Here is a 24,255-nt window from a genome sequence, read left to right as displayed (position 1 = left end):
TGCCCACCATTAAATGCCCATCAATATTTGTCGACAACATGTGTTTACAGCAGCGAGGAAAATGCATGAAACATGGACAAATCTTGTCGCCTTGTCAATTATTTTTTTTGTCCATTAAATGGCTTTGCAAATTATTTCATTTTTATTCATAAAAAGAAAACTGGCTTGTTGTTATCGAAATGTTTCAGCTATAAATTGAATTGAAACTCAAACCAAGGATTGTCATGAGAAATTTTGGAGTCGTATTGGAAGAAATGGCGAACGTGAAGCCGACATTAATTCAATCATATCCCATGATCGGTGGTGACGGCCCACATAGTTACCTTCGTAATTCTACTTACCAAGTAAGTTTTTATGAAATATTAGATTAATTATACTTGTAATTTGGGTTTGGTTGTACAATTAGGGCGTGATTAGCTAGATGTTTGAGTTATGTATTTATATATCAAATCTTTACTGCTTGTCATCCAGAAAGCTGCAATAGAGAGTGTAAGAGCAAAGATCAAAGAAACCATTTTAGCAAAACTCGGTCTTAAAACCACGAAACTTGACCTAAACACTTACAAAATCGCGGATTTCGGTTGTTCAGTTGGATCCAACACATTGGATGTTATCCAAAACATCATAGAAACCTTAAAACTCAAACACCAACAAGAAGAAACCAAAGGAAATAACCATGAACACCTCGAGTTCCATGTTTTCTTCAACGATCAAACTGACAATGACTTCAATACTCTCTTCAAAACCTTACCTCGGTATCACCTCGACCGTGAAATCTTTGCTTGCGGTGTTCCCGGTTCCTTCTACCGCCGACTATTCCCGAGAAACAGTCTTCATATTGGACACACTTCTAATACACTCGTTTGGCTCTCAACAACTCCGGAAGATGTTTGTAACCGAAACTCGCAAGCTTGGAACAAAAACAGCATCCTTTGTACTAATTTAGTCGAACAAGTGACCGAAGCTTACAGGAACCAATTCAAGAAGGACATGAGAGCTTTCATTGCAGCTAGAGCTCAAGAACTTGTCCCCGGAGGATTGATGATTATCTTGGGACTGTGTCTGCCCGACGGCGTACAAATGATTCGGACATGGAAAGGTGTCGTATATGATATGATCAGAGATTGTCTGATCGATATGGCCAAATCGGTAAGAAAGCTTGGAACCTTCTCTTCGCTCAATTTTGACATTGGATTGGTCTATTCCACCAAATATATATTATTATTATTATTTATTTAGAGATAAAGGTTTAGTTTCTATTAAAACAAAATGCTTTTTTTTTTATCTTTTATGTTGTAAATTTTAATAATGGTTAGGCGCGAGATTTTGTCATATGGAATCTCATGTTTAAACTCGGTTGCACCATAAACAAATATAATTCTCTATAGAAGAAGAGGAAAAGTCAGATTAAATAGGAAATATCTCAATACGTAAACTGTGTAGAAATGTAAATTTTACGCATTCTCAATACCATTGTTCAATACAGTGAATAGTTCACAGTTAATATGCTTCTTTCGTGTAGTTCACAATACCATTAATTCTCAATAACCATTGTTCAAGTGAGAAATAGGAGCAGTCAAACAGTGATTAGTTCTCAATAATATGCTTCTTTCATGTTTTGCAAACCTGTAGGGAATAATAAAAGAGGAAAAGGTCGAATCATTCAAGTTGCCAATATACTTTCCACAATTTAGTGAACTGAAGGAAGTGATAGAGCAAAATGGATGCTTTAGCATTGAGGTTATGGAGGAAGTGAAACATCCTATGGAGGATATGCCGTTTACCGACGGCTTCATCATTTCCATGTTTCGAGCTATGTTGCATGGGTTCATAGAAGAGCATTTCGGAGGCGGTGTTGTTGATGAACTATTTGATCGATTTGGTAAGAAATCGACGAGAGATCGCTCTATTTATTCGAGAGCGAGCCAAAAGGATATGCAGTACTTCATCTTACTTAAGAAAAAGATCGATCGATCATGATTATGTTAGGCTAAGGTTGTTTTCCATTGCTTAATACAATGATCAAACATATAATATCAGTTTCATCATTCAATAATCAGTTTCGAAATCTTGGACCTGTCTCACTCAGGAGGTCTTGGCCTAATGCTGTACCGCTAGAACAGCGGGTTGGGGAGGGAGTGCACAATTTTATTGTATCGTAAAGACTGTCTACGAATATTTGGAGATGTAAATACACGGCGAATTTCCGAATTATAAAAAAATAATAATAATCTTGGACCTTCTCCAAATGTTGTATTATGTCTGATGAGTTCTGATGATCAATCATTTAAGATGATGAGATAATGGAGGCAATTCCATCAGATAGATGCATGGGCGCTTGAGAAAAGTCAAACCTTAGATCTTTCCTCTCGTTAACCAAATAGATTTTCTCATTCCATACGTATTTTCATTTAATTTGGTTTGAACATAAATAAACCGGACTAAGCATCGTAAAAGTCGAACCAAAATTCCCGTGGTTACCGGTGATAACAATATAGAAAAATAAAATTAAAATATCATCTCGTTATTATATCTGTTTAATCGTTGTTGCATAACAGTTAAAGTGTTAAACAATCATAGAGAATATCATTATTTATACCGAGATTTGGACATTATTCTCAATTAAATTACGTTAATATGGTTCCAAATTATAACAACTAATAAATTCTATTATATATCCTCGACCGTCGACTCGCCACCAATCATATCCTCGTCGCCAAGGACGAATATTCGTACCATAATCGGAACGTGTGGTATCCGTGAGACGTGATTTGGACCCCACCCTTGGTTCATTATTAAAATAATGTCAGTCAGATTATCAATCTGTCTATATATGTGGGGCCTCGATTTTTTTTTCTTATTTTTCGCTAATATTTTATATATTTAGAAATGGGGTCAAACAAAAGATATTATTTAGAGGTGACCGGGCGGTCGACCCCAGACACAAGTCCGAATATTTACGAATTGGATCGGTTCGGTTCGAGCCCGATATAAGTGTGAATATTTACGAGTTAGACCGGTCCGGCCCGAAATCTGACCCTATGGACTTTTATCGGATTCGTGTTGGGTTTCGGGTTTAAAAAATTTCAAAAACAAAATAAAAAAATTAGAAACAAATTAATATAATTACAATAAAAAAAATTATTATATTTCGTGATAATAAAAAGATAAAAAAAATGGATCACAAAGTTATATATTTTGATTTAATATAAGTTAAATTTTGAATTTTTAAATTTATATGATAATAAATTTTTTAAAATATTAAATTATTATATTTTTCAATTGGAATAAATATTTGAAACTAATAGTATTGTAATTTTGATTATATCATCTATGAAAATATTATATCCTAAATTATTTAGTATTAAATTTTTTTTATATATTTTTTATACATGTATATACATTTTATTTATATTTATATATTATCTATAAATGATTAAATATATGTGAATATATATGTATGTATGTATATTTACCTATATATGTATGTATTTATATATATAATTTATATTTTAATCGGGAACATACATATGTATGTATATATAATTTATATTTGAAACTAGTAATAATCTTATTATTCTTAGATATTTTCAGGAAACATACACACTCGTGTGTATATATATACGTATACACCATATCTATTAGGTTTGAGGAGCAATAAACATACGAGGACGGGGAAGTTGGGAACAGCGGGAGCCATTTTCAATCCTTCTTTTGACTACTCTTTATTCTCTTCTCGATCCAGAGAGGAAAAAAACATTATTGTAAAGCCAAACATAAAATCCTTGATCAGTTCAGTTTCTTCGCAGAAGAACGAAGAACTGCATTCCGGCTTTGGTTGGCTTGTCAATGAACTCATGAACTTTCTCCTCGAACAGATCCATCATCTTGTCAACCATATCTCCGCCGAAACTCGCCTCTGCAACTCCTCCGAACGCCGCTCTGTACGAATCCCTCAAGAACCTTGCGTCCGAAGGAAACTCCTCGTTCTCGTGGCTCACTCTCTCCATCTTCTCGATCGTGAATCCACCATTCTTCTCTATAACTTGCTTGAACTCACTCTCTTGTGCAAAGTAGATGGGCATGTTGAAAGACTCCACCTTTTCTCTTTCGATCAATCCCTTTTCGAATTCGAACCGATCGCTTTAATCATACGAGAATGACAATATAGAAAATACGAGTAACGGGTTTGGACAGAATTTTGTTTACCGATTTAGCCATGTCACCGAGGCAAGAACCAGCACAATCGATGATCTTCCCTTTCATAGTTTCAGACATTTGAACACCGTCAGGTAGACATGATCCAAGAAGCATGAGCAAGCCTCCAGACACAAGCTCTTGAGCTCTTGCATCCAAGAAACTTCCAAAGTCGATCTTGAACTGACCAAGATACGCTTCGGTAACCTCTTTGACGAATCCGGTACAATGAATACTGTCCTTGTTAAACTCCGTGACATTTTCCGGGACTTGGGACAGCCAGTGAAGTGAATATGAACAATGGCCTAAATGGAGGTTGTTTCTCGGAAGAACACGGGAATAGAACGAGCCTGGAACCCCGACAGCAAAATATTCCCTCGTTGTCGGAGGAGGAAGTGTCTTAAAGAGAGTGTTGAAATCGTTGTTGGAATGATCGTTGAAGAAAACTTGGAACTCGATCTCTTTAGGGTTGTTTCTATTGGTTTCGTCTATCTCTTTAGGGTTCTGTTGAGTCTGTCTACGAAACTTGTGTTCCACGGCATCTATGATGTTTCGGACCGCCACAAACGTGTTTGGCCCGGTGGAACAACCGAAATCCGCGACATTGAAGTGGCTGGAAGCGATGCCAAGGTCGAGTTTCATGGAGACGGCTTCATCGATCTTTTCCTTTGTAGCTTCAAGCAGTGCTCTCTATTGTGACATGGCATCCCCGTGTATGTATTAGTTACATTTTTGGAAGATCAAATATATATATATTTTTTTGGAAGATAAGATATTCAATCTTAGAAAAAAGAAAAAAAAAATGAAATATGTGATAATTAAATAACAAAATGATGATAACTTAGGAATTGATTATACAACAAATCACCTGATACGTGGAATTCTTACTGTAACTTTCTCGACCGTTGCCACCGATCATCGTGTGCGAATGAGCCATCTCTCTCTCTCTCTCTCTCTCTCTCTCTCTCTAATGTTTTTTTGTATGAAAATGTTTTGAGAGTGGGGACGATTATAATGCGTAGATATATAGAAATCTTTAGTTGAAATTTCGTTGTCTTAGTATCTGTATTGGTACGTCGGGTAAATCAAATTAACTTTTGCTTGCCCCTGCCTTTTGATTTTTCGATTGTCAGTTCACGAGCTGAAGTTGACATCCCTAATAATCAGGGGAACGTTGCATGCATGCATGCGACAGCGTCCATTGATTTTGTACAATAACATGAAAAGCGGCTTTTGTTCAAAATAGCAGCCAGGGTAAATAAAACGTGGAAAATTTGTAGCTTATAAGAATAATTGTATCTTATACGACATGAAAGAAAATTCAAGGAAGATGAAACCAACTTGTCGACAACAACTGCCAATTATGTTCTAAATAAATAAAACGTGAAAAATACAAGATGCAATAGGGATCAAGAAAGGTCTTAAGGAATAGTTTTCTTCGTCCATTATATTACTTTTCAAATCACTATTTATTGAAAGTGTCTAATGGTTTCGGCTATAAATTGAAATTGAAACTTGAACAAAATATTGTCACAACAATTTTTGAAGTATAATCGGAGGGAAATGGCGAATGGAAAACCCGTTTCCACATTACTTCAATCATCGTATCCTATGATGGGCGGTGACGGTCCACATAGTTATATTCGTAATTCTACGTACCAAGTAAGTTTCTAAAAAATATTACATTATCGCTATCTATCTATATTCCAGTGATGATACTGTGGTGTATATAGAATCTAATTATAATCCTTATGGATTCATATATCAAATCTCTACCTTTTCAGAAAGCTGCAATAGAGAGTGTGAAAACAAGCGCCAAAAAAGCCATTTTAGCAAAACTCGATCTTAAAACTTCGATATTTAACCTAAGTTCTTACAGAATCGCAGATTTCGGTTGTTCAGTTGGTCCCAACACATTCGATGTTATCGAAAACATTATCGAAACCATAAAACTCAAACACCAACAAGACGAAACCAATAGAAACAACCATGAAAACCTCGAGTTCCATGTGTTCTTCAACGATCAATCCGACAATGACTTTAATACCCTCTTCAAAACCCTACCTCGGTATCACATTGATCGTGAAGTTTTTGCATGTGGTGTTCCCGGATCCTTTTTCGGCCGAGTATTTCCAAGAAACAGCCTTCACATTGGACACACTTCTTACTCAATCCACTGGCTCTCAGAAGCTCCTGAAGATGTTTGTAACCAAAACTCACAAGCTTGGAAAAAAAATATCCAATGTACTAATCTAGTTGAAGAAGTGACCGAAGCTTACAAGAAACAATTCAAGAAGGACATGGGAGCTTTCATTGAAGCTAGAGCTCAAGAACTTGTCCCTGGAGGATTGATGATCATTTTGGGACTGTGTTTGCCCGATGGTGTACAGATGATTCGGACATGGAAAGGCGTTGTCCATGAAATGATCAGAGATTGTTTGGTCGATATGGCCAAATCGGTAAGAAAGCTTGAAATTGTTCTCTCTGCTCAGTTTCGACGTTATAGATTGGTCTATACGGCCAAATATATCTTTCTATATTTGAAAAATCAATATCATTAGGCGAAACATGTGGATACCAAAACCTACAAGTTTGAACTCAATACAATGTTATAATTTAAAGGTGACCAAGTGGTATAATCTGTTTTTATTTTCTTTTCTTTTGAGTTGACATAGGGAATAACAAGCGTGGAAAAGGTGGAATCTTTCAACTTGCCGGTATACTTCCCACAATTTAGCGAATTGAAGGAGGTGATAGAGCAAAACGGGTGTTTTACCATTGAGATTATGGAAGAAGTGAAGCATCCTATGGAGGATATGCTGCTAAGCAACGACTTCATCACTTCCTCTTATCGAGCCATCTTCCACGGAGTCATAGAAGAACATTTCGGAGGCGGTGTTATTGATGAACTGTTCGATCGATTTGCTAAGAAGTTGAACAAAGACCCTGTTGATTTTTTCAAGTGCCAAAAGGATATGCAATACTTCATCTTACTTAAGCGAAAGATCTATTGAGCTATACGTAGTCTTTGTACTAAATAATACCGGAAATCACGTTAGTTTTGCGTTCAAACTTTTGGTTATCAAATTTTCTTGTAATTCATCAAAATATATGTAGAATAAATCTACTTCCACGGTGAAAGACAAAAGCTGAAGTTTATATATCAGTCATTAGAAAACAACTTTATATGAGCATTTGCACACTTGTTAATGTATTCATAGACCAAACTGGATCGATTATTCAGTCTTTATTCCTTTAAAGAAACACAACAAATTAATTAATTGGCGTGTTTGTTTAAATAGAGGAGGTTTTATGATATTCGTATGTTTAAAATTTTATTTTTAAAATCTAACCAGTAAACTAAATTAAAATAATACAAAAATATTAATATTTTAAAAAAATAATAATAACACGCTTGAACAAGTAAATAAGAAAAAGTGTGGGGGCGCACACACCTGCGATAGAAGATACTCGAAATCGTTCCTCCTCCTTGATCACAAGCCTTGTGTCAGATGGCGGGAATCCGATTGCCACCGGAAGAATCGGAGACGACTCCTCAGCAACAGACTCGAGCGGCTGCGCCGACGCCAGTGGAGAGTTTGGCGTCTGACGACGACCGGTCTGTTGCGGCGGACTCGTGGTCGATCAAGAGCGAGTACGGGAGCACTCTAGACGATGAACAGCGTCACGCCGACGCTGCAGAGGCCCTCTCCTCCGGAAACCTTCGAGATCCCTCCGACTACTGGTTTTTTTATTTCGCTCCGTTCTTTTTTTTTTTAGATCAGTTCGCACTTTCTCGGAAAATGAATTGAGTCTCTTTTTCTTTGAAATCAGTAATACTTTCTGGGAAAATGACTGGGCATAGTTAGAAAATTTAGTTTTCTTCGATACGTCTAAACTCAAGTTGAGTGTTTGGCTTTCAGTGATATGGGTTCAGATTCGGGTGATATGAATTGATTCATGGGCAATTTAGATCACTATGTTGAGGTTGCGCGTAATCCAGAAATTTTTTGTTTGAGATTCTTGAGCGTTACGTCGAATTAGAGAATAGTGAAGCCTTTCAATGTTTGATTTTTAGGATGATTTTTGCATTCTGGCGGATCTAGTGTTTAGACATTTCTTGATTGATCAACAATGGTGTTCCGTTACACAGTTCCGACAAGGAAGAGCCAGATGCTGATGGAGTACAGTCAATGCTTGGTCTTCAAAGCTATTGGGACGCTGCATACGCCGATGAGTTGACAAATTTCAGGGAGCATGGTCATGCCGGTTAAGTCTGGTAGTCCTTTCGTGAACATGTTTATCGTTCTTTTCAATTATTGTTCGTTTAAGATGGAAAAGTGGATGGATTTTTACTAGATTTATGCTGTTTTAGATTGTAAATATTTGTTAAAGAACCTTGCGTTCGAAGGAAACTCCTCGTTCTCATGGCTCACTTCTCCGTCTTCTCGATCGTGAAGCAACCATTCTTATCTATAACTTGCTTGAATTCACTATCTTGTGCAAAGTAGGTGGGCATGTTGAAAGACTCCACCTTTTCTCTTTCGAATTCGAACTAATCGATCGATTTAGTCATGCGAGAATGACAACATAGAAAACAAATATTGGTTTTAGACGGAATTTTCATTTACTGATTTAGCCATGTCAACGAGGCAAGAAGGTGGAATATCAACATCAGAGTAAGAAAGTAAATCGCAACAAGTATAAAAGGGAAATACATAAGAGATGATTGTACATGATCATACAAGAGGCAAAAGAGCACCGAGTCCACATTCACTGTCGCTACTACCGTTGCTCTTGATCTGAAGCATTGCATAACAATGCTCTCAGCGACATGTTGAGTGAGGAACTCAGGTTTAACCCAGGTACTCCTCTCTCATATAAAAAATCGGCCAAACAATACACGAATAAGATATAAATATGAATATATATATACATACGATAAGATATCAAAATCAATTCAATCAATCACAAAGTCTCAATATCAATCAGTCTGAATAATAAATCATTTGATCATGATCGTCAATTCGTCTCTAGGCACATCGCACGCCTAGATCAACCCAAGCGAATCGGAACGCAATGATCATCACTTCATATTTGTCTTTACACACAAACGCATCAGCCCAAACATATCCATATGCAAGGACCATTTATGAATTACTTATATCACCTTCATAACTGATATCAGAATTCTCGGATCTGGGATCAATTCTTCTTCAATTTACCCCATGCGTCAACCTCCGACGCCATCGACTACCGGGTAAAGTCCCATTTTTGGAACTCTCTCTCGCTGACCTCGAGGTACTCATCAGACTCGAGCTCAAACCTTTTAGAGTAAATCTTTACCACATCGTTGTGGGATTTTAGAATTAAAGATCAGAAAACTAGTAAATGCATAAACGAAGCTCTAAGCTCGGTGAAAGAGAAGACCAAATTTTAATGGAAAAAGGAGAGTTGATAATAATTAATGAATAATACAGTCACGTACATACAGAAGTCCATGAGAAAACATAGAAGGAAAGAACAAAATACATGGAATAGTAAATAAAATCAAACGGCTATAAATCTACACCAAAATCAATTTTTCCATGATTTAGTTTTGATTTAGTTTTAACCATTGACCATAGATGGAAACTTTGTCCTTGTATCACATCTTACCTTATCGATTCATCATTGTCACCAAGTTTCCTTGTGTTTATCTGTCCAAAATGTTTCTTGTCTCACAAGCTATCGTCGAGTACGTGAGAACGTCCAAGTTTGTATTGGTGTCCGATCTAATCTTTTATCCAACATTCCCTCTCAAGATTGGTTTGGAGGAAAGTCGAGAAATCGATCTTGTCGAATATATGTCTCCATACTTGCATCGGTTCCCCCTTAAGTGTACGATCACATCCCATGGTGGTTCTTTTGGTTTGTCCACCATTGCACATGTTTGTTTAGACTTTATTTTCTGTATAGACTCAAGAAGATGGTTAGACAACACAAAGGAGGTCATGACGCTCCGATTGACACAAGAAAATGAATGTAAAAATGCAATGATATGTTTTCCATCAAATAAAAGTAGAAATAATGTTCTAATATGAATGAATGCTAAATTTGATAATCTTGACATATGAAACATTATTTGTAAGATAGGATTCACATTTGCTTTTGTATTCCAACAAAAAACATCCCTCAAATTTTCATTGAACACTAAAAGCATGTCAGTTATATCTTTTTCATGGTCAAATGTATTTCAGACAAGTATGTTTTGATCATTATACAACATATGTATATGTTTTTCGGCATAAAAGATATAAGGTTTGAGAGTGTTTTTACCAATCCTAGAGTTGTTGAACCTCATAAGTAATGTTACGTGTTTGTCAGTCATTTTCCCATGCATTGGCGTTCGTCGTCGTACATGGATCTCCTTTGTATCAGTGAGGGTTTTTTGTCCATCTCGACGTTCCATCATGAATGTGTTCTTTATTTTATGTCCATAGACACTTAAAATACCAAACATATCATTAGGAATAACAAACTCAAAGTGAAGTGGAGAGAAGAATGAATGACAAACTCTATTGCCGATGCATTGGAAGTGCATGATCGGATTTGCCTTGGGAAGAACGAACGGGACAAGGTTGTTCTCCATAGGTGATGCCTCATTTTTGGGTTCTTTGCCTCCGTTTGTAGGTCATCATCCTTTACGAACTCCATTTGATTCCCTTCTTCTTCTTTTGAGCAATCCGGTCCTACTTCTCCCGTGTGTTCGAGTTCTTCGATTTGTATAATTTTTTCTTCACCCTCTTCATTAAGTTGTTCATTTAACATCCCATCATCCACACACATGGGAGTGATCTCCTCACATCCCCCCTCACGTTGTGGATGAATAGGCGTCATGTATTCAATGAAGAATTCTCGGACGGTTTGGTCGGTCATCTCTTCTTCCGATAACCACTCCTGTTGTTCCTCGTTTAAGATGTTTTGAGTGCGTTCGTCGCACCACTTCATTTTTGCTTCCATGAGGGATATTTTCCCTTTGGCTTTTATAAGTTGCAAGATTAGTTTGTTGTGTATACCATCCAAAAATCCAAGAAAGGTATAGAGTTTACGTGTTTCGATGCTTAGATTGGTATGAAGTTCCTTGATTCTATCCCCAACTCCCTTGAACGCCTTGTCTCTTTGTTCTTCAAGCATGTTATTCCATGCATTTTGGAGCAACTTGAATTTTTGGATGTACTCAAAGGTTGCTATGACCTTGAAATCTTCATACGCCAACCCGTATGTCATGTTTCTCGCCTCTTTGGTGTTTATTACAAGAGGGATAGAGCTTTGTTTTCTCAAAAATTTATGCAGCGGAAAAAAGAATAGTGATCACCATGGATCTTGCTCTGATACCATGAAGTTTTTTGCCATTAACATGTTTTTGATGAGCAAAATGGAACAGGTTTCGGTTGAGGGGGAATATGTGCAAATGGATGATGTGCATGACAATTGGGATCCCTACTCCCTTACCCCCAACAATGGTTCAATCCTCGATGAAGAAAATGTGGAAAGGACTGAACCGAAAGAAGTAATGGAAGAAGAAGCATTGAGCATCCTACACACCGAGAATGAAGATCACAAAGACATGATCATTCGGTCCAACTCTACACCTTTTTCATTTGATTTTCATGCAAATCCTTGTCTTTCTTTATTTGAAAAGGAACAGAAAAATAACACAAATAAAATACATGAAGCATACTTCAACTCCTTCAATCACACGAGTGAGGGAGAATGTGGTGAAGCCCTCGTGCGCTTGACAAGCGAAAAAGGCACAACAACCACTACAATGACTAGCCGAAAATCCGAGAATAGAAATCTGTCCAACAAGAGGTTCATATTGCCTATGTGTTTCAACAATTCTAAGATTGGTAAAATGATCTTCAAACCTTTTGTTTTTTATCCTAATGAAAATGTCCATTCATTGCATGAGGAAAAACAAAGCATAATGGTCATGAATACTCTAAAGCATGCTTATGATACATATAAACATATATATGACATGTTCCTCATATTCAATGAGCATTTGGCTAATGTGTTCAACATAAATGATAAACCAAATGTAAATCTCGTTGTTCAGATGAATTCTTATGAATTAACAGCATCAAACTTAAAGTTTGTTCATATTAGAACACTATTCTTACTCTTGTTTGATGACACACAAACTTTGGCATTATTGCATTGGGTTTTTTTATATTAAACGAAGTGCTATGGCCTCCCAAATGTCTACTAATATATTCTTCGAGATGTTGCAGAAAATGAATATGAACACAAGACAAATTGGAATCTTGGAACCAATGAAACCACCATGTAAGGATCTTGGAAGCTTGAAGATCAACCAATGCATTCTCTTGACAAGATTAGATTTCTGAAATTCCTCCAATCTAATCTTGAGGGGGAATGTTGAACCAAAAAGCAAAAGATGAGCATTAAATGAAGATCGTGCTAAGTGAAATGATGAAGAACAAGCCGAAACAATGATGCAGGTCATACGTACAATAATATGAGTTTGATGTGGGCTCAAACAAAATTGGTTTAGCCCATGGAGTGATGTGGGGCCATGGTTGACATCTAAGGGAAGACTTGGACGTTGGGATATTCAAGAATAAACTAAGAACCAATTATGCATCAATCTAATCATAAACATATACACTTGCCTTACATACTCTAACGTCTACCACTTTCCTTATTCCTTAGATATGTTTTTGTCCCATTTCCTTTTATATTTTCATCTATTGTAGCTATTTAAAGTGTGTATGTTCCTATTGAATAAGATAAGAAAATACATGTCTCCTTGCACACTTTTTAATCTTATATTCTCAAATCTCATTTTGTTCTTTATTCTCAAACACTATCAAATCTGATTTCCTTCAGAAACAACCGTGTATCATGCTTGTTTGCCACTCTTCAAGACTCACACAATCCTAAATTTCATTCTAAGGCCAATGGAATATTGACACGGTTACCAAAAAACTGTACTCCTCCCCATACAACCTTACTGACTCCATTCGTCAACTGATGAGTACATGGATCTTTGAGGTGCCTTAACTGTTCGATAAGGGTGTTGGCGCAATATTAACATGACCACATTCACAATCAAGTCTTTCGTGGTGTGACATCCATTCCGGATCGAAATGTCCTACAGCGGAGACTACAATCGAGCAACCGTCGAGTTATTATCCTCTACTCATTTATAATCACGCAGTAATAATACCTGGACCTGTCCATGTATTGCTAATACCATGCCAACAATCCTATCACAATTTTCCTAATCATATGCATCACTTACCATATATGCAGTCATGCATATTGTCTCTTAGGTTTATTCTAATCTTTTAGATAATCGGTTTGATTAAACTAGATTCCGGACAACCCAGATTACTAGCTCGACTCGGCTTGGGTTTTCATACTTACTGATAGATAAAGCTCCATTCCGGTTATATGAATTAATCAAATTTTATTTGTCCTACAATTTCTAAGTTAGATAGCCCTGGACTGGGTTTTAGTCCAGCGGACAAGCCCTTTCTTCTTTTGTTTCAAACGGACTTCAAATTTATTCTTTTTCTCATACTGGTCTGGCAAACCAATTCCGGTTAGCTCCGGACCAGCCTCACTCCTCCTAGTCTGTCGCTCAGTCCGTCAATGCAAGTCAGTATTTACTCAGGGCTGGGCAATCTTGAACCAAATCTTGGTCTAGCAAACAAACCTTTTTTCTCTTTTCCTTCATTTTCTTTTCACTCGGTCCAAACCAAGTTTGGTTAGTTAAATTGGTCAGCCTCATACCAAAATCCGGTCCGGTGGACCAATTTTTTTTTCCGCTGGTCCGCCCCTGACAAAATCTCGGTCCTACGGATCAATTTCATCTTCAACATCGAGCTTAAATTTTTTTTTGAAATTCTCGGTTCGGCTGACCAAGTTTTGGTCAAGCCCTAAATAACGTTCGGGATTTCTTTAGTTCGCTCAAATAATCACCAAATTCAAAGTAAAATAATCAAAAGCAATCAAGTAACACTAATCAAACATCAATTTCTCACACAACAATCAATTTCTCTGTAAAAAATGAGATTGAATTCCTCGAGTTCAACTAAAATTCTCTCACCTGGGAGTGCAAGGGGCAAGCATGAGGTTTGTGGGTTCGTTCTTAATATTTTTTCTAACCTGATTCAATCAATTTAACAAGAATTAGAGTTGTGCTACGTTCAGAGGGGAGAGAAAGAGTTGAAGAGCTTACCACTTTGAACAAGAAGAGAGAAAACAAGAGGAAGAGAAAGTCTGAGGGAGAGATCAGATGGTTCAAAATGAAAAGTGAATTGCGTCAGTGAGTGAAAAACTCTTTTGATTGAATAGGAAGCAGGAGGAGAAGGAGAGAGATGAGTCAGCACGAGGAGAGGCGACGAATCTGAAGTCTGAAAGCTTCATTGGTCCGGTTGACTAGTTTCTGGTCAACTCCAAACCAACTGAGCTTTTGTCGTTTTCTTCTTCCTTTTCTAGCTCAGACCGTTCCTTGTCTTTATTGATCAAACGTGTTTAATCGCCGTATATACTTGTCAATTCAAGGGTTTACTACAGAAAAGTTGCAGTCCGAGTTTGAGGATAGCCCTGGAAAGAATTCCTACGGAATCTGAAATGAAAGACATTGTGTTCTCTCTACCCCGAGGTAAAGCTCCAGGGCCTGACGGTTATCCCTCAGAATTTTTTACCAATTCCTGGGACACGGTGGGAGTAGATGTTACAGCTGCTGTCATGGAGTTTTTTCATTCAGGTTCCTTGCTAAAACAATGGAATGCAACTGCTATCTCATTGATACCGAAGATAAAGAATGCTTTGCAACTGAAGGATTATAGGCCAGTTTCTTGTTGTAATACTATTTACAAAATCGTCTCCAGATTATTAGCCATGAGGTTGAAACAGGCTCTTCCGGAGTTAACATCCTCAAATCAATCTGCCTTCATTCCTGGCCGGTCCCTTATTGAGATTGTTCTTTTGGCTACCGAGCTTACAACGGGATTTACAACAAGAGGGATGCCAAAGAAAGCTATGGTCAAAAATTGACCTGAGCAAAGCCTTTGACACGGTTCATTAGGAAACTGTCATCCGCATTTTGCGAGCTCTAGATTTTCCTAAACGGTTCATCATGTGGATTCGGGAATGCATAACTACACCCACATATTCTATCTCACTCAATGGGGAACTTGTTGGTTACTTCAAGGGACAGAGAGGAATCAGGCAGGGGGACCCCATATCTCCGTATATATTTGCGCTTGTGATGGAAACATTATCGTGTCTATTGGATATGGAGGTTCGACATCACAGAATTACTCTTCCACTGAACTGCAGAAATCCGGTTATATCTCACCTTATGTTTGCAGATGATGTGTTGGTGTTCTCGGACTATTCACGGGGATCTTTGGACGTGATTTTTGAGACTTAGAATTTCTATCTTACTACAGGACTGCAACTAAATAAAACCAAGACAACAATTTTCCTAGATGGAGACAGTGAATCCCTGGGACTACGACTTGCTGAGGAACTTGGTGTCTCATTCTCCAAGCTACCGATTAAATATCTGGGTCTCCCGCTTACTGGTTCGAAGCTGAGCTCAAGAGATTGTGCTCGGCTATCAGACTCCATCCGTTTGAAGATCTGCGCATGGACTTCCAGGTTCTTATCTTTTGCTGGTAGACTTCAACTGATCAAATCGGTCATCTATAGCCTTATAAATTTTTGGGCATCAGCTTTTATCCTTCTGAAATCCTGTATTAAGGAAGTTGAACGTTTATGCTCTGCATTCTTATGGATGGGGGCACCATCCTCGGCCAAAGGGGCGAAAGTATCATGGGACTCGGTGTGTACTCCGAAAGAGGCTGGTGGACTTGGAATCATGAGGGTCTATGAATGGAATCAAGTTCTTTGTCTTAAACTAATATGGTTACTCTTCACACGCGGTGGATCTTTGTGGGTAGCATGGGTGCATAGAAACTTGATCGGGAGCAACTCTTTTTAGGATCTTAAACCAAGGGGAAAGGGGAGTTGGTCATGGCGGAAACTACTCAAGCTTCGAGGGACTGCAAGGAGCTTTATGAGATGCAAAGTCGGGAATGGGAAGAACTGCAGGTTTTGGTTAGATTCGTGGCTCCCCCAAGGGCCATTGATTCATGCTTTCGGGGACATGGGACCGCAACAACTCGGGGTGCCGAGACATGCAATGGTGAAGAATGTTTGTGATGAGGAGGGATGGTTATTGCCTCCAGCGAGATCTGAATGCAACCTGGAATTACAACTTCAACTTATCGGCCTGGACATTCCATCTAGATCTGATGTTGAGGACACTTTTTATTGGTCGGAAGTTCATTTAAATCATGGACACAAATCCTTCTCTACAGCCCATGCTTGGAGAATGATGAATCCGAGAGTGGAAAGAGTTAGTTGGAACAGGGTTATTTGATTTGCGAAATCTGTCCCGAAACACTCGTTCATCTTGTGGCTTGCTGCGAGAAATCGGCTGCCAACGCGAGACATGATGACGAATTGGGGTATGAATGTAGAGACAACTTGTTTACTTTGTAGCATGGAGGTGGAAAATCTGGATCATCTATTTTTTCGGTGTCAATATTCTTCGGAAATTTGGACAGCTCTTCTCGCACACTCGCCGATTGGGAGACATCAACACTCGACATTCAACGATGTACTACATTGGCTGGACTCGTAATCAGGTGACACATGCATCAGGCTTATGATGTTGTTGTTATTCCAAGGTGCAGTTTACATCATATGGAGGGAGAGAAACTCAAGGCTACATGAGTCCACATCGAAACCGGGGGAGGTACTGCTGCGGGAAATCCGTTTGCAGGCAAGGAGGACACTAACGACAATCAAACATGACTGGAAATGCGTGCATTTAGGCGATTCACTACTTTCACTTTGGTTTCGTTACTTTGATCCTATATGAATTTATTTTAGGTTGCTCTCAAATCCTGGGTATGTATTTTGAGGTTGCTATAATCATTAAGCTGGGGAAGGACGACTTAACTCCTGAACCTTTGTAAGACGTTTTCATAGCAATACATTTACGTTTAACAAAATATATATATATATATATATATATAAATATGTATATGTATGTGTATCCATACATACATATGTTTATGTATGTAAGCAAGATAAAGTATTGATTTATTTAAAGTCTCAGTTTTCAAAGAGAAATAAGAAAAAATCTGTACATTTCGTAAATTATGTACGTACTCATCTTACGTTGGATACCTAACTTAAAGTGTTACGTATTTGGTGTGTTAATTTAATTTGTGTTTTATTCTGCTCGTATGTTTTCTATAAATTTTTGTAATGATTTGAATGAACAAGACAAAAAGTCGTATATGTCTGGTGATTAACCATAGATCGACCGACAATGTACAGACTTAAATAGGCAAAAGTAGGAAAATAAGGAAATGACAAATACATAACGTTTAGAAATTAGTTAATTCTGATTTGATTTAAATCAAACAAGGTATATATTCATTGATCTTCTCTATTAATATAAATTATTTAAGTAACATATAGAATTAATATATTTTGTAAAATATGTTCACATTCACCTTTGATTGGATACCTAACAGCAGGGGCTAATTAGGTGTTCGCGCGATACCTAACATGACATCAAGTGTTAGGCATTGCTCCTAATTTGCGTTGCTCCTTTTTTTTTTTTTTTTGAAAATCCAGAAATACCCAAAATTCATTTTACATCCCGATGTATACCATGAACAAGTACACGCATGAGGTGCATTGTATACAGCTATAATCAGATCTGTATTATTCATCAAGAGTATATGCTAGAGAGAAGGAGAACATAAACCCTAGTACAGACACGAAGAAGAAGATGGAAAGAAAATTATGCACAGAATATACATGTTGCCATATGCGTGTATGTTCCCTTATATAACCAAGTTGCCCACCATTGTTTGTCAACAACTACTTTTTTTGCCCATTAAATGATTTCTAAAGACTTTTCCTTTACCCACTAGAAACCGGCCGTATCCTCGTTATCTGATGGCCAACTTTCGGCTATAAATTGAATTGAAACTCAAAGCAAAAAGTTATCTCACAAGAAATTTCAGAGTCCGGTTGGAGAGAAATGGCGAACAGGATGCCGACGTCAATTCATTCTTATCCCATGATCGGTGGCGACGGTCCACATAGTTATATTCGTAATTCTTCCTACCAAGTAAGTTTTTACGAAAAATTAGATTAATTATACTTATAATTATACAGTATGATTAGATGTTGAGTTACGTATTTAACATTCATATATCTCCACTTCTTGTCCGGCAGAAAGCCGCAATCGAGAGTGTAAGAACAAAGACAAGAGAAGCCATTTTAGCAAAAACCCCAAACTTTGACCTAAACATTTACAAAATAGCGGACTTCGGTTGTTCTGTCGGATCCAACACATTAGATGTTGTCCAAAACATTATAGAAACCTTGAAACTCAAACGGCAACAAGAAGAAAACAAAGGAGATAACAACGAACACCCCGAGTTCCATGTTTTTTTCAACGATAAACCCGACAATGACTTCAATACTCTCTTCAAAACCCTACCTCAGTATTACCTCGACCGTGAAGTTTTTGCATGTGGTGTTCCCGGTTCCTTCTACCACCAACTGTTCTCGAGAAACAGTCTTCATATCGGACACACTTCTAATACACTCCATTGGCTCTCAACCACTCCGGAAGATGTTTGCAACCAAAACTCACAAGCTTGGAACAAAAACAGCATACATTGTACCAATCTAGTCAATGAAGTGACTCAAGCTTACAAGAAGCTATTTGAGAAGGAAATTGGAGCTTTCATTGAAGCCAGAACTCAAGAACTTGTTTCTGGAGGATTGATGATCATTTTGGGTTGGTGTCTACCCGATGGTGTAAAGATGATTCGGACATGGAAAGGTGTTGTCTTTGATATGATCGAAGATTGTTTGATTCATATGGCCAAATCGGTAAGAAAATTTGGAACCTTTATATTCTCCCAATTTATATATATACAGTGTATAGGCGAAGGTTTAGTTAAAGAACCCCATCTGATTTTATTAAAGTAGTAAAAGAAAATACTAACATTTTTTTTGGTCTTTTATATTTTAATTATCAATGATGCTAGCATTTCAAGTGAAAAAAATAGAACAAGCAAACAACAATACATAGTTCCAAATTAATAATGTTATTTTTCTTTTCTTTTGAGTTGACGTAGGGGATAACAAGCGTGGAAAAGGTGGAATCTTTCAACTTGCCAATATACTTCCCACAGTTTAACGAATTGAAGGAGGTGATGGAGAAAAATGGGTGTTTCACCATTGAGATTATGGAAGAAGTGAAGCATCCTATGGAGGATATGCCGCTAAGCAACGACTTCATCGCCTCCATATTTCGAACTACCATGCACGGAGTCATAGAAGAACATTTCGGAGATGGCGTGGTTGATGAACTCCTTGATCGATTTGCTAAGGAATTGACCAAACACCCTATTGATTTCAAAGACTGTCAAAAGGATATGCAATACTTTATCTTTCTTAAGCGAAAGACTGATTAATAAAGTTTTGTCGTCAGTCGTATTGTGATTGTAATAATGATTATATTTGTCAGCCCTATAATCGCTGGAATAAACAATAATAACCACCTTACACCTTCGTGTAAAATATTATCATACCCTACATTTAACGACTGTGTCTCACATAAATTATATACACGAAGGGTTCAAATGGATCCGAATTGACAACTATTGAATTCATGTGATTACTCTGTATGATTCTTTGAGTGCGAGAGCCTTTCACCGTGTGCATTATACACAGCATTCTAAACTGTGATGACTAGCCATTCTTGTGCTGCTTGAATGGAACGGAGGAGCCAATAATTTCTTATAACTTTTCAATGGGATAATATTTTATTTTTTATTTTGGGTTCAAATATTTAATTTTAAAAATCATCCGTTTTTATTTCGAATTCAAACAATCAAAATTATTTAATATTCGATTTAATATTGTATGATAATCGGAACGATATTTGGATCACCACACTTCGTTAATTAAAGATAATGTAAGTCAGCTTATCGATCTGTCTATATGGGGGCATAGGTTTTTTTTTTTTTTTGTCTCCTTTCTCTAATATTTTCCATATTTAAAATTTGGGTCAACAAATATAATATATCGACTGGCAGATACAATATATTATATAGAGGTGGAAATTGATATGCAAGAGCTTTTATATGTACATGGAATAAGCCACATATTATATATATGGGAAAAAACCCTAAAAAGTCCTGAACTTGTATTTTGGAGTAATATTAATTCCTAAACTTGTAGAGGTGTCTATTAATTCCCAAATTTGTAAAATTGAACACGTTAAATCCTGAACTTGTTAAACGGTTCCATATTCGTCCGTAGCGTTATTTGGTCAAAAAAACGAGTTGACCGATCCGACGTGGCTCGCCACGTCACACGCTACGTCGGATCGGTCAACTCATTTTTTTGACCAAATAACGCTATGGACGAATATGGGACCGTTTAACAAGTTCATGATTTAACATGTTCAATTTTACAAGTTTGGGAATTAATAGGCACCTCTACAAGTTTAGGAATTAATATTATTCCAAATTATAAATTTAAAAATTTTTAGGGTTTTTTTATTGTTCTTTCTTGTCTTTGATTATCTTTATTATTTTAAAATTTCAAATTTTCTTTTTGTAATTTAATGTTTGGACTAATGTGAGAAGCAGACAAATTATACTAATATATTATTTAAATTTCTGTAAGAAAATTTCGGAAAAAATGAAAGGGTTAAATAACGTAGACCCACCAAACTTATATGCTTAATTAAGACATGCATTTTTTTTAAAATAGTTTCCGAGTAGAAACTAATAACATTGCAAAAAACAAAGTCTCAACATTCAAATGAATATTTTTTTCTATTTTTATTTCTTTTTTCTCGGTTTGTGGATGAAAATAAAATTATAAACTGCTCTTTTGAATAAATATTCATTTATTCTATAAATTATATGAGATTTAATATGATTTTCAATCTCATTAAGAAGAATATAAAGAACAAAGAAAATTATTTGAGTACGATTTAGCATTGACCCGGAAACGAGAACCACTAATTTGCCAAAATAAAACAATGTAAATAATAATTAAATAAAAGCTTTGTATGAATAAAAACAAAGTAAATAAATAAATAAACAGGTTTTTGGATAAGAACGAACCGTTGATTAAATGTTTTGTTAATTCAATTGGTTTAACTTAATTTAGAGCCATTAGAATAATCTATTTAAATAAATAAATTATAGTGATGTGCTCGATGTGCATTTCTTCCACAATATTATTTTATTATCTTATTTTTAGTTTTCACAGTTTGATTACATATTCATAACTGTTAAAAAATATATTTAATTTAGAAATATTTTTTTTAATATAATTTTTTTAAACAATTCATAAACAATTTATCTAAATTAAAAGATACTCATATTTTATTCATAAAAACCCTAAAAAAATTTGAACTTGTATTTTGGAGTAATATTAATTCCTAAACTTGTAAAGGTACCTATTAATTCCCAAACTTGCAAAAATGAACACGTTAAATCCTGAACTTGTTAAACGGTTCCATATTCGTCCATAGCATTATTTGGTCAAAAAAACGAGTTGACCGATCCGACGTGGCGCGCATAACGCTATGGACGAATATGGAACCGTTTAACAAGTTTATGATTTAACTTGTTCAATTTTGCAAGTTTGGAAATTAATAGGCACTTCTACAAGTTTAGGAATTAATATTATTCCAAAATATAAGTTTAGGAATTTTTAGGATTTTTTCCCTTAAATAAACAGACTAATGTCTCACGGGGCGGACGAACTTAGATTTGATGAGCAATAAAGACGAGAACGGGGAGCCCCCCCACTGGGGACTCGATCCCCTTGCGTCCACTGGGTTCCGTCTCTGCAATCTGTTCTTTGTCTTCTACCCCTTCTGTCTCTCCTCCTCTACCCACTTCCCATTCTCTCCTTCCTCAAACCTCTCTCGATGCTCCGCCTGTACTTTCTCTGATTTCATCAAACCCTAATTCTCAAATTCTCCAGAGTTCGACGAAATTAGGTGAGGGCGCTTCCTCTGCTCCGTCGGCTCCACCTCCCCCTAACTCTAATCTTTTTCTCCCCCATGATTTTCCTCCTCTTGTTTCCCCTCACAATTCTTTAAGTCGTACTCCACCCATCCCTAACTCGGCGAAAGATGTACCCTTCACTCGAGACCCTTCTTCTGTCCTAGGCACCCACACCTCCTCGGATTGGAAAAAACCTAATTTTCCTTGGGCACAACGGCTCAAATCCACTTCCCGTAATCTTTCCCATGTCACTACGCCCACATATATGGAGGATGGTACCCTCAGGGTCAAAGTTCCCGGATATGTTCTCCTTGAGACCAAGCTTGGTTAGGTAATCTAATCGGACATTTCTATGGCCTTGCTCCTTTCTAGGATATTTCAAGCTCTTAATCCCATATGGGAAAGGAAAGCTCGTATTTTAGTCAGGCGAATCAGTGATACCTCCTGCCTTTTCCATGTGTTGGACCCTGCTACTCGTGAGTGGGTTTTGGAAGTCGGAATCTGGCATGCGGGAGTCGTCATGTTTACTCCATCGGAATGGACGCCCACGTCATCTCTTCGACAACCGTTGCTTACTTCGGCTCCAATATGGATCACTCTCAAGAATATTTTTGCTGAGATGTATTCCTTCGAGGTATCAGCTACATCGCCTGCGGTGTTGGAGAACCACAACATACAGAAAAGTTGAGACTCAATCCCCCGAACATTGGGGAGTCTAGGGTCAAAATTGAGGTACAACTTGGAGCTCCTCGGCTTGATGCGGTGGAGGTTGAGGATGATAGCGGTGGTGTCGTTAGAGTAAATGTTCTCTAGTCGTGGCTCCCTCCACGATGCCTTCAATGTCATCAATTCGGCACAAGGTTTCGAGTTGTCCTTCCCCTAAGCTGGATTCAGTTGCCCCTATTACTGCTGACTCTAACCCCCCGACATCTCCACCGCCTGCGTTCTCATCAGAGAATCCGTCCGATAAGTCCATCCCCGCAGATGGTTTCGTTCAGACAAAAAAAGCTACTCCAACTCCAGAACCTGTCAAAGCTCAAGTACATGTTATATTACCGCATCTCCAACTCCCGCTAACTGCATCCCCGCAGATGGTTTCGTCTTCATCTCATAAACCTTCTGATCATCTTCCCGTCAACTTCTCCACTAATCAACACCCTCCCCTTTCCCCACCACCATCCCTAACTCACACTCAGAATACTCCGCTACCCATTAATCAACCCATAAATCATGACACATCGCCTAACTCTCCCGTATCATGTTTCCAAAACAATGGGAATGGGAAATATACTAGAGGTATCAATACAACCTACATATTTGATTCCGAGGATGAATTAGTGCAAGAATCTCGACGTTTACTGCGCTTACGAGCAACCGTTTCACCCAAGATCTCCCAAGACTTCTCAGTGGTCAAGAGGGGTCGTAAGGCAAAGGGTCGAGCTAAGTAAGTTCCGTTGTTTTGGTATTGTCCACCTTTTGTTTCCTTTTGGTACAGCGAGAAAATCTAAAGAGATATCTTCCGTTGCATTAGTCGTAAAGTATCCTCTTTACCAACTGACTCGACGGTCCTTACTCCGGACAATTTCCTCTTTAGTATTTTGTTTTGTTATTTTGATCGCTTGTAATTTTCAATTGGCTGATGATGATTTCATCTTGATGTAACTCAAATATCTTTTATGTAATTCAGTAGCGTATATATACAAATTTACCATTTACAAAAAAAAAATAAAGACGAGAACGGAGAAGTTTACGATTTTAGAAAAATCATATATATTCGCTTTTTATATCAGATTGGGTTCGAATATCATGTTTTATTCAGGATCTACTATTTCTCGATTCAAAAAGAGAAAAAAACATTATTATTATTATTAGAAAAAATTTCAAAAAAATATTCAACTTT

At 37.2% G+C, this 24,255-nt stretch overlaps 5 protein-coding genes across 6 annotated transcripts; 4 read left to right on the top strand and 1 right to left on the bottom strand.

Annotated features, from left to right (window-relative positions):
* Nucleotides 1–207: 207 nt before the first annotated feature.
* Nucleotides 208–2,086, top strand: LOC104822542 (probable S-adenosylmethionine-dependent methyltransferase At5g38780). Its single transcript, XM_010553792.1, has 3 exons — nucleotides 208–344; nucleotides 472–1,149; nucleotides 1,633–2,086. Exons 1-3 carry the CDS (start codon nucleotides 225–227, stop codon nucleotides 1,978–1,980), a joined length of 1,146 nt encoding a protein of 381 aa, XP_010552094.1. The 5' UTR covers nucleotides 208–224; the 3' UTR covers nucleotides 1,981–2,086.
* A 1,530-nt stretch (nucleotides 2,087–3,616) lies between these two features.
* LOC104822484 (probable S-adenosylmethionine-dependent methyltransferase At5g38780) lies at nucleotides 3,617–5,172 on the bottom strand. Of its 2 annotated transcripts, XM_010553739.1 has the most exons (4): nucleotides 5,066–5,172; nucleotides 4,690–4,887; nucleotides 4,210–4,656; nucleotides 3,618–4,121 (listed from the first exon to the last, which is right to left on the bottom strand). In XM_010553739.1, exons 1-4 carry the CDS (start codon nucleotides 5,132–5,134, stop codon nucleotides 3,795–3,797), a joined length of 1,041 nt encoding a protein of 346 aa, XP_010552041.1. In that variant the 5' UTR covers nucleotides 5,135–5,172; the 3' UTR covers nucleotides 3,618–3,794. The 2 variants fall into 2 exon arrangements, with proteins under 2 accessions (XP_010552033.1, XP_010552041.1); XM_010553731.1 differs by having other exon boundaries at nucleotides 3,617–4,121; nucleotides 4,210–4,887.
* Nucleotides 5,173–5,751: 579 nt separating this feature from the next.
* Nucleotides 5,752–7,270, top strand: LOC104822498 (probable S-adenosylmethionine-dependent methyltransferase At5g38780). The gene is made up of 3 exons (XM_010553748.1): nucleotides 5,752–5,859; nucleotides 5,982–6,656; nucleotides 6,873–7,270. The coding sequence occupies exons 1-3, from the start codon at nucleotides 5,761–5,763 to the stop codon at nucleotides 7,209–7,211; spliced, it is 1,113 nt and encodes a 370-aa protein (XP_010552050.1). The 5' UTR covers nucleotides 5,752–5,760; the 3' UTR covers nucleotides 7,212–7,270.
* A 371-nt stretch (nucleotides 7,271–7,641) lies between these two features.
* Nucleotides 7,642–8,632, top strand: LOC104822507. The gene is made up of 2 exons (XM_010553761.1): nucleotides 7,642–7,942; nucleotides 8,351–8,632. The coding sequence occupies exons 1-2, from the start codon at nucleotides 7,710–7,712 to the stop codon at nucleotides 8,469–8,471; spliced, it is 354 nt and encodes a 117-aa protein (XP_010552063.1). The 5' UTR covers nucleotides 7,642–7,709; the 3' UTR covers nucleotides 8,472–8,632.
* Nucleotides 8,633–17,934: 9,302 nt separating this feature from the next.
* Nucleotides 17,935–19,893, top strand: LOC104822516 (probable S-adenosylmethionine-dependent methyltransferase At5g37970). The gene is made up of 3 exons (XM_010553768.1): nucleotides 17,935–18,436; nucleotides 18,544–19,209; nucleotides 19,458–19,893. Exons 1-3 carry the CDS (start codon nucleotides 18,347–18,349, stop codon nucleotides 19,794–19,796), a joined length of 1,095 nt encoding a protein of 364 aa, XP_010552070.1. The 5' UTR covers nucleotides 17,935–18,346; the 3' UTR covers nucleotides 19,797–19,893.
* The last annotated feature ends 4,362 nt before the right edge of the window (nucleotides 19,894–24,255 follow it).

Source organism: Tarenaya hassleriana, unplaced genomic scaffold (genome assembly GCF_000463585.1).
Source record: "Tarenaya hassleriana unplaced genomic scaffold, ASM46358v1 Cleome1, whole genome shotgun sequence".
NCBI lineage: Eukaryota > Viridiplantae > Streptophyta > Magnoliopsida > Brassicales > Cleomaceae > Tarenaya > Tarenaya hassleriana.
This window is presented reverse-complemented; position numbering and strand designations above follow the sequence as displayed.

What these genes read in the sequence shown, in the direction of transcription:
- LOC104822542 (XM_010553792.1), top strand. Translation starts at nt 225, where the DNA reads ATGAGAAATTTTGGAGTCGTATTGGAAGAAATGGCGAACGTGAAGCCG. An exon ending in TTCGTAATTCTACTTACCAA is followed by an intron (nt 345 to 471) that starts GTAAGTTTTTAT and finishes CTTGTCATCCAG; the next exon opens with AAAGCTGCAATAGAGAGTGT. An exon ending in TGATCGATATGGCCAAATCG is followed by an intron (nt 1,150 to 1,632) that starts GTAAGAAAGCTT and finishes GCAAACCTGTAG; the next exon opens with GGAATAATAAAAGAGGAAAA.
- LOC104822484 (XM_010553731.1), bottom strand. Translation starts at nt 5,134, where the DNA reads ATGGCTCATTCGCACACGATGATCGGTGGCAACGGTCGAGAAAGTTAC. An exon ending in GTAAGAATTCCACGTATCAG is followed by an intron (nt 4,888 to 5,065) that starts GTGATTTGTTGT and finishes ATGTCACAATAG; the next exon opens with AGAGCACTGCTTGAAGCTAC. An exon ending in TCGGTGACATGGCTAAATCG is followed by an intron (nt 4,122 to 4,209) that starts GTAAACAAAATT and finishes GAATTCGAAAAG; the next exon opens with GGATTGATCGAAAGAGAAAA.
- LOC104822498 (XM_010553748.1), top strand. Translation starts at nt 5,761, where the DNA reads ATGGCGAATGGAAAACCCGTTTCCACATTACTTCAATCATCGTATCCT. An exon ending in TTCGTAATTCTACGTACCAA is followed by an intron (nt 5,860 to 5,981) that starts GTAAGTTTCTAA and finishes CTACCTTTTCAG; the next exon opens with AAAGCTGCAATAGAGAGTGT. An exon ending in TGGTCGATATGGCCAAATCG is followed by an intron (nt 6,657 to 6,872) that starts GTAAGAAAGCTT and finishes GAGTTGACATAG; the next exon opens with GGAATAACAAGCGTGGAAAA.
- LOC104822507 (XM_010553761.1), top strand. Translation starts at nt 7,710, where the DNA reads ATGGCGGGAATCCGATTGCCACCGGAAGAATCGGAGACGACTCCTCAG. An exon ending in CGAGATCCCTCCGACTACTG is followed by an intron (nt 7,943 to 8,350) that starts GTTTTTTTATTT and finishes TCCGTTACACAG; the next exon opens with TTCCGACAAGGAAGAGCCAG.
- LOC104822516 (XM_010553768.1), top strand. Translation starts at nt 18,347, where the DNA reads ATGGCGAACAGGATGCCGACGTCAATTCATTCTTATCCCATGATCGGT. An exon ending in TTCGTAATTCTTCCTACCAA is followed by an intron (nt 18,437 to 18,543) that starts GTAAGTTTTTAC and finishes CTTGTCCGGCAG; the next exon opens with AAAGCCGCAATCGAGAGTGT. An exon ending in TGATTCATATGGCCAAATCG is followed by an intron (nt 19,210 to 19,457) that starts GTAAGAAAATTT and finishes GAGTTGACGTAG; the next exon opens with GGGATAACAAGCGTGGAAAA.